Here is a 19239-nt window from a genome sequence, read left to right as displayed (position 1 = left end):
GAGTCGTCTTGGTTTCTTTCGGAAGGAAAGTGGGTGGATCGTGGTGTGTGTGGAGGGGGAGGAAGATCCCGGCGACATTGTTGCCGTGTGTGATGAGTTCTGGTCGTACGCACAGACGCGACACGGATTGTGTCCGTGCGCGGGCCGCGATTCCGTAACGCCGCGTACGCAAGTTAACCAGCAAAGCGCCGTGCACCGCGGCTCAGCCTGCGCACGTGACGTAGCGTCTCCAGTAATGGCGTCCGTGTCTGAGATGCGCTTGGCTTCGGAAAAATGAAGCGTAGAAGAACTTATTACTTATCCTAAAGAAAACCCCGCAAAAAAAAAAAATCAGGGTTTGCTTTCGTGAACTTTGCGTGCGAAGCCGTGTCATCTCCACGGAGAGGGTTTGCGCTCTGATATTAACCGGGTCCAGACGTGCCGAGATGATGAAGCTGAAGTCGAACCAAACTCGCACCTATGATGGAGAAGGCTATAAGAAGCGGGCCGCCTGCCTGTGCTTCAGGAGCGAAACTGAGGAGGAGGTGAGGCCGGGGATCTGCGCGCACTATGCGGGCCATGATCATGACTGTTGCTCACATTTCAAGCAAAATCTATATGAATAAGTCTCCCGATCGCTTTTAGGGGGTGCAGATACACAGTTCTCCTGCTAGAAAATGCCCATAACTCCTATTAAAATGGGAACATACGGTTGTAGCGGGCTAACGGTGAACTAGCTTACACCGTTCGATTTGTCAATGAGATGCTAACGCGGCTAGCTAACTCATCGTGCTGCTCTTAGCTAGCTGGCTAAAATTCGCTTAATTCTTTTTTTATTTTAAGAATAATTCAGTACTGGATTGAGTCTCGTGTCTCTTCGTGAACAGGATTAATTTAGTATGAAACTGCCCCGCGATCTATGATGACAACGATATGCAAAAACGCTGCTAGCTAACGAGCTTTCTCATTCCTGAAGCTCTGTGTGAGCTCGGCATCTTTAGCACTGTCACCAGCTAGCTTTTATTTTAGTATTGTTTCTTGAAATAATTTCAGTGATGCGATAGTGGTCTTCATTCTGAAGGAGATTACGGTTTAAACGTCGAGGTATAACCTATTAACCGAATACAGTGCGTTGCATAAGTATTCGCCCCCTTCTCCTTGAACTTTCCCACCTTTTGTTGCGTTGGGAGATGGGACTAAATTGGATTTTATTAGTATTATATGTTAGGAATATATATATCAAATTACCCAATGACGGGAAAAGGCATAGGTTGTGAAATAAAATTTAAAAAAGTTAAATCTGTGCTCGCATAAATATTCACCCTATTCATTTTTAATTAGTTCTGGCACCAGGTTGTAATACTTCACTATGAGGGGGGCAAATACTTATGTAAGCCTCTGTAGCATTTCTCTACCACTAACACACTAGTTATTTTACCATTCTAATTGGCTGCTCTACTTGTTTTTTTACCGTTCTGGGAACTGGGTTCATTTTCCACTGAAAATGTTGTTCCTGTTGGCCACAGTTTATGTGAAAACAGGGAAAGGCTCCTGTTTGGTATGTGCAAGCCACTGTCTTCAACATGGACACACTGATATTGCCGCTCTAAATGTTCAGACGATGCTGACGTACTCATAGTAACTGAACTGAGTTTTCAGTTCTAAGAAAAGTGTGGATCTGATTCACAAGTACAAATGACTGTCACCACAACAGAGCAGTGGGTTAAGAGACTTGCTCAAGGGCCCAGCAATGGCATTTGGTTGGTGCTTGAACTCGACCTTCTGATCAGAAGTTCAGCGTCTTAACCACTCGTCCAAAATGTCTCATGCTTTAATGTTATATACTACATACATGCGTTTATGCATTTTAGCGATTTACGAATTTAAAAGGAAACAGCAAGTGCATTGCACAGACTGTAAAACCTGTTGCTGAACTGGGAGCCAAATTTGGGAGTGTCAACTTGGTGTGTGTTTACAAAGAAATAGCTTTCATTTAGAATATGTAAGCGAGAATTGCAAATAAAGTCAAATGCAGCTGAAACATGTCTATTTATTAATAATAAATAGTAATAATAATAGTCTGGTCATGGCATCGCAAAGGAGCAATTTACGAGTGGTTTATTTCTTTCTTCCTCCCAACAAAAAGAAAACGTGGTATTAAAGAAAAGAGATAGAAACCATGAAAACGGTTACTAACAGATAACATTTCTATAACATTTATATCCAAGAAGATTGAAGAACAAAGAAGTGTGAGGGGTAAGACAGTGGTGGTCAGTGATTGGTTGTGGGGAACATGAGCAGGCATGGGTGTAATTCATTCAGGCTTTACACACTGTTGGCAAGTTAAGACATATTGAGTATAGGACTGTCATTAGTTTAGTCTTTTCATAAATCAAAAGAAAAGTCACTACAGAAGCGTAAAGGGTGCCAAATTTCATATCCATACCATTCATTTGGCCACACTGATACCATTTCTGAGTTACAGAACCAAGTAGTGATACTTCATATTGGATCAGATAGGATCCTGTATCTTGAAGAATGTAATGAATATTGTGTGTTGGCTCAGATGGCTACTGTGTGATTATTCAGGTGTTGCTGGTGAGTAGCAGCCGACATCCTGATAAGTGGATTGTGCCAGGAGGAGGAATGGAACCGGAGGAAGAGCCCAACGTTGCTGCTGTTCGAGAAGTGTGTGAAGAGGTCAGCATATTTATTGTACTGATTGTTGTGCTTTTTGTGTTATCGTGTTATGTATAGTACTGAACATTTGACAATGGCCAAAATAGCAAGTGAGGAATAAAAAGAATGATGACGTATATATCATATTTCCTTCTGACAGGCTTCAAACAAAAGGCTGTTTTAATATTACTGAAAACTGCTCACTATTACAGGAGCATCTCAAAACTATTCATTAACATATATTGTATAGATTCATCACACACAGACTACAATATTTAAGTGTTAAATTTTTTTTTTTTATGATGATGATTATGGCTCACAGTAATGAAAACCCAAAATTCAGTAACTCCAAAAATGTTAATATTGTGAAAAATATTGGAGACTCGTGGTGTCGCACTCTAATCAGCTCATTAAATCTAAAAGCCTGCAAAGGTTTTCTGAGCCTTTAAATGGTGTCTCAGTCTGGTTCAGGCTACACAATCATGGGGAAGACTGCTGACTTGACAGTTGTCCAGAAGACGATCATTGACACCCTGTCATCACTAAAGAAGCTGCTGTTCACAGAGTGCTGTATCCAAGTACATTAATGGAAAGTTGAATGGAAGGAAATAATGTGGTAGAAAAAGGTGAAATAAAGCCCATTTTAAGAATTTGTGGAAGATTTACAAAGAAATTGGACTGCAGCTGGAGCCAGTGCTTCAAGAGCCACCACGCAAAGGCGTATCCATGGGCTACAACTGACGCATTCCTTTTGTCAAGCCACTTCTGAACCAGAGACAACGTCAGAGGTCTGGGCAAAGGACAAAAAGGACTGGACTGTTGCTCAGTGGGCCAAAGTCGTCTTTTCAGATGAAAGGAAAGACAATTTTGCATTTCATTTGGAAATCAAGGTCCCGGAGTCTGGAGGAAGAGAGGAGAGGCACAGAAGTTTCCACAGTCAGTGGTGGTTTGGGGAGTCATGTCTTCTGCTGGTGTTGGTCCACTGGGTTTTATCAAGTCCAAGGTCAGCACAGCCATTTACCAGGGGGTTTTAGAGCACTTCATGCTTCCCTCTGCTGACCAGCTATATGGAGATGCTAATTTCATTTTCCAGCAGGATTTGGCACCTGCCCACACTGCCAAAAGTTGTTCAAATGACCATAGTGTTGATGTGCTTGACTGGCTAGCAAACTCACCAGACCTGAACCCCATAGTCAAGTCAAGTCGAGTTTATTTATATAGCTCTTCACAACAGACATCTCAAAGCAGTTTTACAGAATTTTAAGATAATTTTATGAGTAGCCATGGCCACTGTGGCAAGGAAAAACTCCCTTAGATGTTATGAGGAAGAAACCTTGAGAGGAACCAGACTCAAAGGGGAACCATTCTCAATTGGGTGACATCATGAAATTAATAGAGAATCTATGGGTTATTGCCGAGAAAAATGAGAAACAAGAGGCTAAAAAATGCAAATGAGCTGAAGGCCACTGTCAAAGAAAACCTGGGTTTCCATATCACCTCAGCAGTGCCACAGACTGATCACCTCCATGCCATGCCAAATTTAAGCAGTAATTTAAGCAAAAGGAGCCCCTACCAAGTATTGAGTACAAATACAGTAAATGAACATACTTTCCAGAAGGCCAACAATTTACTAAAAATGTTTTCTGATTGGTCTTATGAAGTATTCAAATGTTTGGAGAACTGGTGGGTTTTTGTTAAATATGAGCCAAAATCATCAATATGAAAAGAAAGAAACACTTGAAATATATTAGTCTGTGTGTGATGAATCTATATAAAATACGGGTTTCGCTTATTTTTTTTAATTAGTAAAATAAATCAACTTTTAGATATTTAATGATATTTATTGAGATTAATTTATTGAGATGCACCTGTGACAACTTGTGGGGTTTTTTTTGTTGGTCACTTTTGGCAGGTTCTTTGGTCAAATGCTGCTGTTGTACACTGTTCTAAGCAGACCCTAATATCCTGATTATAGCTTCTAGTGATAGGCAGTGATACCCTCTCATCACTCATGTAGAGGGCGATTATTTTACAGACGAGTGCTAAAAGACGTTCCACTCAGATTAACTACTGCTCTTTTCCACATTATTGGCCGAACTCCAGTTCAACAAAACTCCAGCAATAAGCCTCTTTAAAAGCCTTTTTGGGGGCCCACAAAGTGCAAAACTCAAGATATTTATATCACAGTTATCTTGCCCTGATGTGCAGGACGAATAGGTTATTTAATTGGTTAGAAGTTGCGCTGTTAAACGTGCAACAGGCTCCCTCCATTTGTAGTTCTACGTATTAAATGCCAGGTCATGGAAAATGGTCTGTTCAGCAAGCATTATTACAGCACATTAAACTGATGCAAAAATACAAGAGAAGCATTCACACTAGTAGCTGTTTTGGTGAAAGTAAGTAATTTATTTGCTGTACAATCTGTAATGCTTTTAATGTGTGTTTATAGTTCATGTTAAAGCCGTAATTGCTTTTAGGAGGTGCCATTAGATCTCACTAAGGCTTGCTGTTAAATATTTTGATAAAGGTTAAAAAGATAAAAGGTTAAAAGGCACTGTCTAAATATTGCTTGCTAAACAAAGAGAAAACACACACTTTTAGTTTCTGCACCTTCTCATAAGTTATTTGTATTTAATTTGATTTCACTTAATAGACAGATGTGGCAAAAAAATCCGGTAATTTTCCAAACAATGTTCAGAATCAGATAATAAATAAAACAGAAATAATGTACGTTTTGTATTCTTTATGTGCGGCCCGGGGGTTGGGGACCACTGCCTTATCTTACTGTCTGTCCTTAGAGATCCCAGTAACATCATTTGTATCAGGGGATGTTAAAACATAAATTCATTTTGAGACTCTGTCTTTTCCAAGATATAAGTAGCCAGCAAAAGGTTTTAAACAATACTGACGTTTGCTTTCATTTTATTGTAGATCTGGATTCTGACTGCTGTTTCGAACTGTGTGTTTAGAGTGGGTTTTACTTTGCGGTTGTTTACACATGAGGCCAATTTTTCAAACATGGATTAAATCTAGTTTACCCATTGTCTGTGTGTACTCAGTGCATTTTTCTTAAGGATTTAAAGATGTGGCTTTAGGTCATTTTTTGCAAATGGATAAATTTTGTGGTCTGTGTTGATGAATAGCAAAGCTGTGACAAGTAATTCATACGATTAAGGCTAAAAACAGGTGGTGGTGTCGGATCAGCAGGTTATCGTTAAATGTCAAATGACGCATCTTTTCATCACCTCTATTTATTAGATGAGGGATTACTGTTCAGCTCCGTTTATACTGTTGGGTTTGTGTAATCGCATTACTTCCCATTTTGGTTTTCTGACTATAAGTACTTTTTTTTTTTTTTTTTTTTTTTTTTCCCCTCCCTCTTCCCCTCCCCCCCAACAGGCTGGTGTCAAGGGCACTTTAGGAAGACTCGTAGGAATATTCGAGGTGAGTATCACCCAGCAAAATTATGATACTTTGTTCTTGCAGCAGTGATTGTGATTCTGGTCAGGAAGCACTGCACTCACCAAACTACTTCAGCTCAAACAGGGGGTCCCGAGGGAACATAGCAAGTTGCATTTTAATAAGTGATGGTTATTGGGGATGTGGCTTATAATTACTGATCATTTGGAATCTGTAATATAAATCATAAAAGTAATTGGCAGATTAGAGTTGTGGAATTGGTTTTGGAGTGTTGAATGAAGCAAATGATATTTTCTATGTAGCCTGTAAAACGAGTTGTTTTCTTAGAGATTATGTTCCAGTTGTTGGATGGTTTCCTTTGTTATAAATTGGCCTCACAATATTGCACATAATTTGGACAATGCATATTTAAACTGCAATTATACCTCACATTGCTAATTTTGAAATGTTGTGTATTTCAATGCCTTGAAGGAAAACTCCAGCCTGTAACATGCTCATGGATGCACTGGATCCTAGTAGGGGTGGGCGGATCAATCCTAATATCGATAGTATCGAACCCAACATTGGTATTGGTATAGGATCGATACTAGTCTGACAAGATCAACAATTTAGTTTAAAGTTTTCTAATCTACACTACTCATGTTTCCTCAATGGGTCTAAATACGCTGCTTCTTAAGCATCTCATCTGCACTCATCCTCGTTTTGCTGCTGTTTAGTTCTCCTGTCATCAACAAGCAGGCACTTTTTTTATACTGCAAGACTAACACTAAGACTGAGAGATGACCGAAAGAAAGAGGAGCTCCGCGTGGAGTTATTTCAGAGCTGGAAATGAGAATGAGAAACTGCAGCATGTGTAGGAAGGCCATTCGCTATTGTGCCACCAAATTATACAAACGTATTAAGCAACATGGAAAAGGGGACTGCGAAAGAAACAAAAGAGAGCGGGATAATCATTCACAATCTTTGGCAATGATACACTGGCTGTCTTTTCAGAGAGCAAAAGAATATCCAGGTAGCTATAATATTTTGGTCATATCAGAACTTAACGGTCATTTTATTTAGCAGACTGATTAAATATATTCTATATTCCGATATTAAAATATCCTCAACACGTATCATCTAAATGAATTATTTTACAGGAATTGAAATATATGTAGATTAAACCTGAAATGTGAACATGACGATCCTTTTTGTGTTAACTGTAAAAGGGACTCCTGGATTTAGGCTTTAGGCTAGACTTAATTCTTTTCCCATTTCACCTAGGTGACTCCCCAAGATCTATGGATATTACAAGGTGTCTTGCTGAAATGATTGTAAAAGCTAAATGATAAAAGCAACCTAATTTATCGTTTAAAACAATCATTGCTCTCTAATAATAATTTTATATATATATATGTTAAATTCAAGTTCTATAAATGAAGTTTATTGCAGTAAGAAAAAAACAATTCTGATTCAGCATATTGATAAAGCGTTCACCTCATAAATCATGACGCATTGCTCTCATCAAATGGAAAATACAACAACTTGTCTGTTCCAGTGCATGCTTTTAAATGTAAAAGGTATCGGTATCAATATCAGCGATATTGGCCCAGTTTTTCTAGTAACATGTTGTTCCCTGCTACTTTAAAATGAATTAACATAAATTGCATTAAATTAATACCAGTCACGAGACCAGAACCGTAACTCGTCAGTTCTCACGGTTCTCACACAGAACCATAACCCGTCAGTTCTTACAATTCTCACACAGAACCATAACCCGTCAGTTCTTACAATTCTCACACAGAACCATAACCCGTCAGTTCTTACAATTCTCACACAGAACCATAACCCGTCAGTTCTTACAATTCTCACACAACCATAACCCGTCAGTTCTGCGTGTCTGTAACAATAGAAAACGTTCTCTTCATAAAGGTATGATGTGCAACAATATGGGATTTTAAACTTTAGAAATGATTCAAAATATAGTATGTATAGACTTGTATGTATATGTATAGAAAACCACTATGAGCGGGTAGCGGAACGGGTAGTTTAGAAAACGAAAATGTCAGAGAAAAACTCAAACTCAATATAATCTGTTATAAAACTTCTAATCTTACACTCGCTCTGTCGTGTGACACATGACCCTTCATCTATGACACAACACTGTTATCAACCACAAATCAACCTTTGAAGTGGGTATGATGGTATATCCAAACAGGACTTCAGTTCACTACTTTTGAGTCCTTAAGGTTTAGTCCCTATTTGCAATAAGTTCCAATTTAAGTGGTCATGAGAAGTACACACCCACACGAAACAGACTATAAACTGCAAGTCATTCAGGAGGATTATTTTATTTATTATTTTAAAACCTCATTACATTTTTAAAGTTTTTTTTCCCCCCTCTCTGTTCAGAACCAGGATAGGAAACACAGGACGTATGTGTATGTTCTCATTGTAAAAGAAGTACTGGAAGACTGGGAAGACTCTGTAAACATTGGTAAGTATATAATTGTATTGTGCTTAAAATTGTTCCTGATGTGTGTACTGTATAGTGCGCAGCAAGAATTTAACCACAATTACCTCACTGTTTATATGCATGTTTGTTCTTGTATATACAGGTTTGTGCCCCCCATCCCCCTAATTCAAAAAATAGACAGCATTTGAATGTCAGAGATTATTTTAAACTACATTCACAATCCACTGTAAAACTTGCACTTCACTTCATGCAGTCACGTGGCGGCAGCAGCAGCACAATGTATCAAATCAGGCAGATACAAATCTTTTTTTTGACCGGTTCGTAGTTGGGTCAATACCGGACTACCGATAAGCTTCAGGACAAATGATACTCTCATTGATACTTCTGTTGTTTTATCTATGTATACGTCGGTGTTATTGGCGAATTAAAAGCTTCTGCTTGTCGTTTTCCGTACCTGAATGATCACGAGGCTGCTTGATGTAGGTGTGACATCCATGTACACGTGCAGACGATCAGTCATGGCGGTAAGATTAAAAACACGCGGACTCGCGTAGCAAAACTAAGAGACACCAGTGTCAGATGCGATATATGCAATAGTGTGTTAGCAAACACACACTAGTAATATAATGAAACATGCCATTTACCTCAAGCAATGCGCTGTATTTACCGTCATCTCCTAGCTCCAAATGCAACTCCTCTGCCTTATTTAGACCGTAACATTCATTATAAAATAAGTCTTTAGTTAGTACTAGTAGCCTTTGGGGGGACACATGATCGTTTTTTAAAATGTGTAAAATATGAATAACTCCACAGGAAACACTAGGCTAGAAAGGGTTTCACCGTCAGCGAGGAATGAAACAGACACGGTCTCAGACACCCAGGAGCAGCCCTTTCACCATAGCCATGCATGGACAGATGACCCCTGAAAAACCGCTAGGGTGTCATAGGGCTGTCACTAAATTCATAGTGAAAGATTTATTGCCCTTCACTACAGTGGAGTCGAGCTGGTTAAGGTAAAGTGGGCAATAGATAATTTAGCCTAATTGCTAGAGATGCCAGAATTCTCATTTACATTCTGTTGTGCTCCTATACACACCTCTCTCTCTCTCTCTCTCTCTCTCTCTCTCTCTCTCTCTCTCTCTCTCTCTCTCTCTCTCTCTGTCTGTCTGTCTGTCTTTTCTGTTTATCAAGAGGCATCTGTAACTGCAATACTAAAGATTAGCAGTGATGAAATAACTTGAAATGTTCAACACCTTTTTAGCTCTTGTGCTTTCGTACCAAATTATTGAGCGAAGTATCGATAACGGAATCGATGCCAGTATCAATCAAATGTAAATGATGCGCATCATATCTACAAATCCAGAGTTTCAGTTAATGTTCATCACACAGATCGATGAGAACGTGTAATCCGTGATTTCAGCTGTGGCGTGGTTGCTGGTAACAGACGTTTGGTTTGACTGGTTCGAGTTCTTCTTAAACCGATGATCTAGGAGTGGCATGAGAAATAAAAGCAGCATGCAACTGTCCCTTTTCGCCGATTCTGTACCCATGATGGCCTCAGATTTTTTGTTGCTTGCTTGATGCTTTTTTTGCTCATCGTGGTTATAAAAAAGTGGTTACCTGAGTTACTCTAGAATTTCCGTCCACTCAGACCAACCTGCTCAGTCCCCTGTGATATCTCTCATCATCCCATCAAGAGGATGCTTCAGCCTGCAGGCCTCCTGCTCACAGGATATTTAGTTTTTCACATCATTCTGGTTAAAGTGCAGGAAAATAACCGAAGTCAGCAGTTTCTAAAACATTTGAACTCGCTTGAGCAAACACGCCACGGTTAAAGTCACAGAGGTCACACTTTTTCTTTATTTTAACCTTTAAATGTGAACCTCTTGGCTGGCTGATTAGATAGCTGATGAATGTGCAGGTGTCCCAGGGATATGGACAGTGAGTATGTATCATGAGAATGAATGGTCGAGTGAATAAAAGGGAATATTAGCACCTTGTTTTCACAATTGAACTCCCTCACTCAGCGCACACGCACACCCTCTTCTGTCTCAACAGGGAGAAAAAGGGAATGGTTTAAAATAGACGATGCCATACAAGTGTTGCAGTGTCACAAGCCAGTGCAGGCCACCTACTTCGAGGCTCTACAAGAGAGCTGCCTGACGAGCAACGGCACTCCTCTAGTGGCCACGATAGCTGAAGACCTCTCGCCGAGCTACAGCATCAATCAGAGCTCCGTCTCTGACATCAGATAACTAACACACAACACTGACACTCCGGATGCTTCCGCCACCACTCTCGCTCTTATGTTTTCAGTATTCTTTTGTTTTTGTTTCCTCGTTTTTTTCTTCTTCTTCTTCTTCTTTTACTCTTAAAATAGGGTTTGCCTTGCCAACCTTTTATTATTATAATTTTTTTTGAGTGCCAGAGAGGTGGCACCAACTTGACAAAGTGTTGGGTAAATATTCAAAAAACACTTTTGTAAATGTAAAATGTAATGTCGCTCTCTACTCGAATTTCTTCCTCCCTCCTCCCACTTCTGAAGAATGGATGAGAACAGTTGCATGAAAACCCTCCTCTTCCCCTCCCCTCAATTTTTTTCCCTTTAGTGCCCTCTGTGACTCAAGCGTGAGGTTAAATCAATGCAAGAACTACTTTTTACTGTTGTGATGTAAATACACGTAGCCTAGTGCTTATGCTTGAGCCTTTCGATATTTTTTTTTTTTACGCATCCATTTATATTTTTTTTCTTCCTTGTAAGCGAGCGCGAGGGAGGGGAGCATGTATTTGTGTGAGTAGTGCGAGTATGTGTTTGTTCTTTCCGAAACCACCCCCCAACAATAAGAAGGAAACGCTTAGTTGGCTGAACGGATGGAATTGGTGAGAGGTCAGTTGGTTTGCATGAGCACTGATATTTATTTGTCTTACAAGTTTGGGATCTGATGAATGTTCAACCTTGTATTTGGTGTCAGTAGGTCTTTTGAGGTCTTTTCCTCCCCTTTATGCCTGTCTTGCCATTTTTTTTTTTTTTTTTTTTTAATTTTTGTAAATATCTTATGGGTTGACGAAATACACACCTGGGTTTAATTGTGCTTGTTTCCTTACCGGAGCGGTGCCTAAACATGTGCGAACACCGACTTTACAGTGATCGTAACCCCCCCCCAAATGCTTGGAAAGCCAGAACTTATTGGAAGAAAGCAGGGTACACCAGCAGGATGTAATGGTTTTCGTTCACCGCTTGCATCCATTCATGCTGGAACATGTATTGTTGAGAGCGAGTCCTACAGGTCCAGTAATTTCAAATCAGTGATGATTACAGAGATGATTTTTTGTGTTTGTTTTTTTTTAAGTATTTAACCAAACCGCCACTCAGAACCACTTAAATCAGAACGTGTGACAGGGTTATAGAGTGAGGAGGTGACATCAGTGAACTTAACTGGACAGTTTCTTGGAAAAGAACCCAATAGGCGCATATCGAGTGGATTCCGTTTTTCCGCTTTTTTAATTTATTAGTGTCTCCTGTTACGGAGCTGTTTTTTGGACCTTGTAGGCGAGGCCAGAGTAACAAACTAATGTTTTTCCCCCCTATCCACCATCTGGTACCAAATAATTTTGCATATATAAATGTGGGCGAACATTTTACATTGTTAGACAAAAAAAAAACGGTCTCGACATCGATCAATTTTTGAAAACAATACAGTAAATGAATTCGAATCGAGGAATTATAATGTGAAACGTCACTTGCAGCATTTTAACACAAGTCTCTTCGTTGTCGGTTCAGATCATTGTTCACGTTTATGCTGGTGCGGAAAGAACTGTAGTTCTCTGGGCTACATTTGACACTTTGTCCATTTCAGCATGAGGCACAGCCATCAAACAGCGCGTGACCTTTACTGTGTGGCAAAATCAGTCTCGGCTAGCGAGGTTTTAGAAAGCTCTAGGTAGATTAACCCCATTTTCTGCCTGGTTTCATAAAACTGGGTGCTTACCTGATGTGATCTTTACAGACAGCTAAGGCAAAATAGCCTAAGTAAGTTCTTTCCCGTTTTCTTTGAGGAATGTATTTGTTTTTTTGGGCTTTTTCCGAATTATTTGCCAGAATTCTCAGACACCCAAACCACCTGACATATACCCCAGAAATGACCACAAGATTAAAAAAATCTACACATTTCACATTTAAAACATTAAAGGCACTTTTGAGTTTGGTTAATAAAAAACACATGCCTTAGCCATCCCATGAATTATGTTAAGTTGTAAAAAAATAAAAATAATAATAATAAATAAGCTCATGCCAACTGCATGAAGGCTAATATGGCCTCATCAGGTACCATCCTGATTTGGAGATGGTGGTATTTATGTATAGCACTCCATTCCCGCTTAAACAGATCGATGTCGCGCTGTCAAAAACAAACAAGCAGCGCTAAACAAGCCTCGTATAAAGGAGACCTTGTTTCGAAATGTAAGAATTGTGGACTGTAAACCCCCTCCCCCCTTTTTATTCCTCTTTTCCTCTTTGTATAGTAAGTTGTCTTAGCCAGGCTGCTTACTGCCCTTCTGATGGCATGCAGCAGTTGGCACAATACTGTGAATCTGGAGCCACTGTAGTTAGCCACTTTTTATTTTACTTTCTGTAAAGAGTAAATAAAAAAAAAAAAGACAACACACAGTATGTGGTACACATTGCGAGTTTCTGGTGAATGGCGACAGAACTGTTAAAGCCCCCGAACAAGACGTTTGGGAATGTATACTTTTTGGGCTGTTTAAGTTGCTGTAGGTGCAGGTTTACGTTTCTTATAGCCGATCACCTCATTTCACAATCATGAATCCGAGTTGATTCAGAGCTCATGGATGCAAATTAAGCAGATTCCAGAGCTGATCCAATTGCTGCTATTAGGATTTTTTTGGTTAATTCCGAGCACACAAGCAAAAAAATAAATAAATTCTCCTTATGTCAGGTAACTGAACCAATTAAGAATTTTGCTAGATGTGATTAGTTTGTATTGATTTATGCAACACTAAAAAAATTACCGTTTTAGATTATTACTTAGTAATATAGATGGGTTTAAAATTAATAACACGATCTTTTTTTTACCTTTTTTTTTTGCTAGAGGCTAAAACAAACTGGATGAGAATCTTATGAATGTCCCAAAGCACAACCACTTGCGCGCGTACACACACACACCTGTTTAAGTGTTTTTTGTTTTGTTTTTAAACTGGATCTCCTGTGCAGTAAAAAGCTGGATCTACTTATAGAAGGAAAATGTGTTACCATTTTCAAATTGCCCAAATCTGACTTTGGAGTCTTGTTTAGAAAAGAAAAAAAATTGTTAAATTCCAAACCAAGAATTGGTAACTGCTGCATTTTTTTTGTGCAGAACAAATTCGACCTACAGGCTTCATTCCCCCTATTGCACATTTAGTAGTGTAATCCATCAGACCTGGATTAAATTGTGCAGTGTATATTATACACGTGTATATATAAACCACCAGCTCTATCTAAGATACGTTTCACGTCACTTGTCGGCCTATGAACGCCTGCTTCACTTATACAGCCCAGAAAGCTGTGACGATTTTCAGTTTAACAAACACACCTGGAACGTTTGCTTTGTGATTTTGGGATTGTGAAATATACCAGTATGAGAATGTAATTTAAATGTGCCAACAAATAAACATCAGTATTTCACATTACCATTTTACTGTGCTTATTTGTATATCATTTTTAACATGTGACATTCTGGTAGAACTGTCAACACCCCATACTGGCTGGATATTTCATCTGTATTTTGGTGCTTTCATGATCATAGTTAAATGCCTGGTATTACAATCCCTTCAAAACCAAACCATTACAGTACGAGAAGAGGAGCATTCAGAATAGACAGGCAACTTCAGAATTAGGCCTACAGATTAAATAACTGGTAATATCGAAATTATTTTTGCTTAAGTTCAACCAAAACAAATGCATTTTGCATAATTGCTATCACAAAAAAATGCCTGAGCTCACTAGCACACGGTATGAAATCCAATAAACCATGAGTGTGCACACATCTTAAAATGTTTCATGTAAAGGCCAGATGCAACAGGAGACTGAAAACAGTGGGTAAGAAAAAAAGTAGCCATGAGCATAAATTGTTTCCAAAATTTATTATACACAGAATGTGGCGAATTACTGTGGCTGCTGTCCTCGGCCACGCCCGAAGCCACCTCTCTGTGAGTGGGGGAGAAATAGGGGGGGCACAAAAAAAAAAAAGTTAGCATTACCTCGTTCCCTCCAAATTCCCAATAATGGACACTGCAAGACACGTACAGAGCTCAGCAATAGTACTTACAAACTGGAATTCTGTAGCAGCTCCTGCACCTGCTTCAGCCTTCTTATCTGCTCCAGCTGCAGAAACACAACGAATTAGAGACCATGTAATGAAGCTACATGCTTAATAGGTTTACTCGCTTGGACATAAACGCTGGCCAACAATGAAGGTGTAACAGAGCACATGCCGTAATATAGCAGCACTTTAAACTTGTGACTGTCATATGTTAGAATTTCTTCGGTAGAAAGGATGAGTTGAGCTGCTTTATTCTGCGACGGTGCGTGCTGTATACTTACGCTGAGCTGCAGATCGCCTGTAGGCATCTCTGTCTCCCTCTCCACGTGCCAGACGTGCTGGTCTCTCTCCCTCAAGACCTGAAAAAGGACAAAGAACTGGGCTCAGTTGTCTTGAAGGCACTCAATCTCAAACTACAAAACTATACTTCTAAGCAATGATTGTAAGCACTTAATAGAAAGAATAAAAAGTCTTTACCCTTGGGGCGGGGCCTGGCTGTTTCAGGGCGGGTCTGGCGGCGTAGAGTGGCAGGTACAATCTCAGGGGGCAGGTGCAGGAAGTCCCTCAGGTACTGGATGCCCTCGTTGGTCAAGTACCAGTAGAAGTGGCGCCATGCAAACTGCTCCTTAACATACCCGCAGGACTTCAGAGACTGTCGGAAAGGCAAAAAGTAGACATTTCACTCACTGTATTTTACATTAAACTCATTTAAAGGTGTGAATAAAGACCTTTATTGATAATGTCTTGGATGTATTGTCTTTAAAAACATTTCTTGACAATGTTGTGAGCTCAGGGTGAAGTTGAAAAGCTTTACACAAGCTCCATGAAGAAAACCATTACTATGTGTAAGCCGTGGTGATGCAGAACATGGCTTGAGTGTTTGGCCCTTGGACTAGCTGTAAAAAAGTAGCCACAATATTCTTGGTCGAATCTCATTTTTGTTTTCTATCACTCACGTCTCTAAAAACTGTAAAAAGTGTACGCGCATCTATATAAAAAAAAAATATGATAAATTAAAAAAATCACGAACTGATGAATAAAGAAATCAAACAACAGGTTTGTGTATGAAGTGGTCAACTGGTTTTACTACATCCTAATAGGAGGTTGTGCTTCTCATCTAATGGATTCTTGACTGAGCAGACGAAACCGCCCGAGAAGGAGTTTGACAAAAAATGTAAATAAGCATTCAAGCACTAAAGCGTTTGTCACAGACATCATGCCTGTGCATAAAGATTTGGGTTACAAACGAGTTTAAAACCTAAAGATCGTGTCCACCAGGTGATTCCTATGGTTTTATTACATCTTTAGTTTTAAGCTCATTTGTATCCCAAATCTTTATCCAAAGCATGACTTTTGTGACAAAAGCTTTATTGCGTGGATGCTCATTTACATTTCAGAGAAAACGGCCAAATAAGTATTTCAAAAGTCGGTATACAAAAGAAATCGGGTGCATGGTCAGAAGAAAGCACAAATAGTGCTCCACAAGATCAGAAGCACTCCAAGTTCTGAGCATGAAGTCCATGACTATTATCTTCTAACAGATCTGGAGAATAGTGTAGTAACAAACTGCAGCAAACTTGTCTATACTGATATATCTGATATCATGCTCACCTGCATGGCCTTCATTACGTGAAGGTTGGGCACATTTTTGTCGGCGAGCTCCGGGTGCTTGGCCAGATGCACATCCTTTTTAGCCACCATCACGCCCTCTTTGAAGAGGAGCTCATAGATGGCAATGCGATTCTTCTTGGGCATCAACATCTGCACAAACAGAGAAATTAGCAGAATTTAAGCACCACAGAGTAACACTTGTTCACGAGCAGACCTACTTATAGGTTTACAAGTCTAGTAATCACTAGAATCTAGTGCAGACACATCCAACTCAAGGCCCTGGGCCAATTCCAGGCTGTGAATCCATCATATCTGCACTTCAATGTAATAAGTATTTCTCTTATAGACCATTTCTCTCATTTGATAAAGTAAACAATAACAAACACGTTGCGAGGGTACTGCGCATGTCCGGTCATTTTTAAAAGCACAGAGCTGTCAAAACAAAATGACTAGCACGTACTTTAAGTTTAGCTGAAACAGAACAGTTAAAATGTTTATTAATGCTAAAAACATGATAACGTGGAATTACCGGAGCTATTAAAACATACATTAAGGCGAAAACTTTTCACTCTGAAAATTAACCATTTACCTGAAGTACTAAATGCACACGTGTTTTACCTGGTTAAATACGAAGACTTTTCGTAGTCTGGATGGCAATAATTACTTAATGTTCGGTCACACAACGCCGAATGATGTTTAGCTTGTGTTTGAGGCTTGTTTTAATGCCGTCGTTTGTTTGGGTCGTTGCTATGGTAACCGGGGAGGTCATTAGGGCGCGTTTTTAGGGCTAGAATGGCCGGTCAAGTCTATGTCCATGCTCATAAATGAAACGAAAGGCAAGTTTATAAATGACATACTGCAACTTCAAACAAGATCTGGAGACCATACCGCGAGAACAGTGATTTGGAATCGCGGGAACGAAGTGTGTGCGCGGGAGTTGTGAGTGTAGAGAGAGATGATGCACCGTTTAATCGGTTGTGGATAATGTACGAGTTTCCCTTCCCGATGTTCAATAAAACAAGTGTAGCGATCTCCCGAAGCCTCCGAGCCGCACTGGTGAGAACCCGATCGGCAGAACAAAAGCAAGAAGCCACGAACGCGTTACAAAACTGCGTTCCACCAGAACTTACTGCACACAGTTATTTCACGCGTGTTGAAATAGTTGCGTTCAGATTAGATGACGTGTGTAGCCATGTTCTTGTTGCGGTGGAACAGCGTGTGTGTGAGGGTTTGAATGCTCCATCTGAACCGTATGTGTGGTCAGGAATAAACAAGAAGGTGCAATACAACGCTGGCGAACGTCTTTGAAAACAAATCACCGTGTGTTGGTTTTATATAAAAGCAGAGTTGATATATAGTTGTCACTATTCACTGATCAGACGTCACTTCCCAACATGAACGAATGGACATTAAAATGCTCTAGAACTGGCAAAGTTTGACTCTGTGGGCGCTGCAGTTTCTACGCTTCATCCCTGACACGATGCTTCAGCTCACCTGTAGGTTGCTTTATTGCTCTGCATGTCTGTGTGAGTAATTTATCCGTTTTAAGGATTAACAAAAAAGCACAAACATGGATCATCTCACTGAGGCACACCATCACTCTATACTTTTCCAGGATAGAATAACTCCAAGCCACAATGACCTGCCTAACCAACAATAGATGCTAAACATCCTGGTCAGACAAATACACCTAAGAGCAGAATGCACTGTTTTTACTTGCTGTTTGATTTCCGCACTTTATTCTGTATCATCTTGTTCATTCAATGTTAAGTGTTGACCCTCTACTTAGACCCAGTATTTCTTAAGGCCTCCTCTATGACCTGCTCTAGTGCAAAAATATCCCTGTACATTAACTTTTCATCTCTCATTTGTACATTTGGAAACTGACTGTGACTAAATTTAGATAGAGTGGTGCTTTACTGTCATCCACAGCTTCTAATAGAAGAACTGTAGTCATAAAGCTCCTACTGGTTTTCGTTTCCCTCGCACCCTCCACCATTAGCGCCACATTACCGAGCCATCATGTGAAACATTAGGCTCCTGCCTCCTGCCAACAAACTCAGCACTGCGTTCATACCCTCATATTTCCACGTTCAAGTTAAATATCAGTAAACTCAAACCATTCAGTGCCATATTCCGCTTCCGGTACCGAAAAAACTATGTTAGCTTCTATCTCCTAGCATACTCTGACCGATACATATCCACCATCAACAATAATCAAACAAAGCTCCATTTACTAAAAGACTGCCGAGCACATACACATTACATATATTTCTTACAGATTCGCCATTAAAAAACACTGAATTTTAAAGGATTGGTTTGATTTTTGATGGATTTTCTAGCGTTACACTCGGCCTACCTTTGCGCTTGTTGAGAGACCGGGGCCGGAAAGGACCGCTTCACAGCACTTCCGGGGGTTCTATCATCAGAAACGGGCGGCGGTGTAAACAAAACAAACACCGCCATCTAGCGGCCTGGATGTTATTTTTTCCACGTCACTGAGCGACATCAAGCTTGATCAAATAGAATAGACTTTATTTGTCATGTATACATTACAGCACAGTGAAATTCTTTTTTTGCATATTCCAGCCTGCTCGAAAGTTGGGGTCAGCCATGATACGGTGCCCCTGGAGCCTTGCTCAAGGGCCCAAGAGTGGCAGCTGGGCAATACCGGGGCCTGAACCACCGACTGTAACCCAGCACCTTAACCGCTGAGCTATCACTTCCAAAGGCACCTAATTTATTCATTTTTTGCTTCAAAACTATGGAAGCACA

General features: G+C 39.9%; 2 protein-coding genes across 3 annotated transcripts; one reads left to right on the top strand and one right to left on the bottom strand.

Moving 5' to 3' along the window:
• The first annotated feature begins 97 nt into the window (after window positions 1–97).
• nudt3b (nudix (nucleoside diphosphate linked moiety X)-type motif 3b) lies at window positions 98–14221 on the top strand. The gene is made up of 5 exons (XM_046868113.1): window positions 98–524; window positions 2569–2679; window positions 6058–6102; window positions 8470–8554; window positions 10592–14221. The coding sequence occupies exons 1-5, from the start codon at window positions 426–428 to the stop codon at window positions 10786–10788; spliced, it is 537 nt and encodes a 178-aa protein (XP_046724069.1). The 5' UTR covers window positions 98–425; the 3' UTR covers window positions 10789–14221.
• A 438-nt stretch (window positions 14222–14659) lies between these two features.
• On the bottom strand, window positions 14660–18972 carry rps10 (ribosomal protein S10). Of its 2 annotated transcripts, none has more exons than XM_046868238.1 (6): window positions 18824–18972; window positions 16465–16614; window positions 15331–15505; window positions 15135–15212; window positions 14860–14915; window positions 14660–14738 (listed from the first exon to the last, which is right to left on the bottom strand). In XM_046868238.1, exons 2-6 carry the CDS (start codon window positions 16612–16614, stop codon window positions 14697–14699), a joined length of 501 nt encoding a protein of 166 aa, XP_046724194.1. In that variant the 5' UTR covers window positions 18824–18972; the 3' UTR covers window positions 14660–14696. The 2 variants fall into 2 exon arrangements, with proteins under 2 accessions (XP_046724194.1, XP_046724269.1); XM_046868313.1 differs by lacking the exon at window positions 18824–18972 and adding an exon at window positions 17083–17220.
• Between the last annotated feature and the right edge of the window lie 267 nt (window positions 18973–19239).

Source organism: Silurus meridionalis, chromosome 1 (assembly GCF_014805685.1).
Source record: "Silurus meridionalis isolate SWU-2019-XX chromosome 1, ASM1480568v1, whole genome shotgun sequence".
In the NCBI taxonomy this organism is placed as follows: domain Eukaryota; kingdom Metazoa; phylum Chordata; class Actinopteri; order Siluriformes; family Siluridae; genus Silurus; species Silurus meridionalis.
The sequence above is the reverse complement of the archived record's forward strand: the minus strand, read 5'-3'. Positions and strand labels throughout refer to the sequence as shown.

Coding starts and splice junctions, on each gene's coding strand:
- nudt3b (XM_046868113.1), top strand. CDS start 426: ATGATGAAGCTGAAGTCGAACCAAACTCGCACCTATGATGGAGAAGGC. Junction 525..2,568: donor GGAGCGAAACTGAGGAGGAG/GTGAGGCCGGGG, acceptor GTGATTATTCAG/GTGTTGCTGGTGAGTAGCAG. Junction 8,555..10,591: donor GGAAGACTCTGTAAACATTG/GTAAGTATATAA, acceptor CTGTCTCAACAG/GGAGAAAAAGGGAATGGTTT.
- rps10 (XM_046868238.1), bottom strand. CDS start 16,614: ATGTTGATGCCCAAGAAGAATCGCATTGCCATCTATGAGCTCCTCTTC. Junction 15,213..15,330: donor AGCCAGGCCCCGCCCCAAGG/GTAAAGACTTTT, acceptor GTCCTTTTTCAG/GTCTTGAGGGAGAGAGACCA. Junction 14,916..15,134: donor CAGGCGATCTGCAGCTCAGC/GTAAGTATACAG, acceptor GTGTTTCTGCAG/CTGGAGCAGATAAGAAGGCT.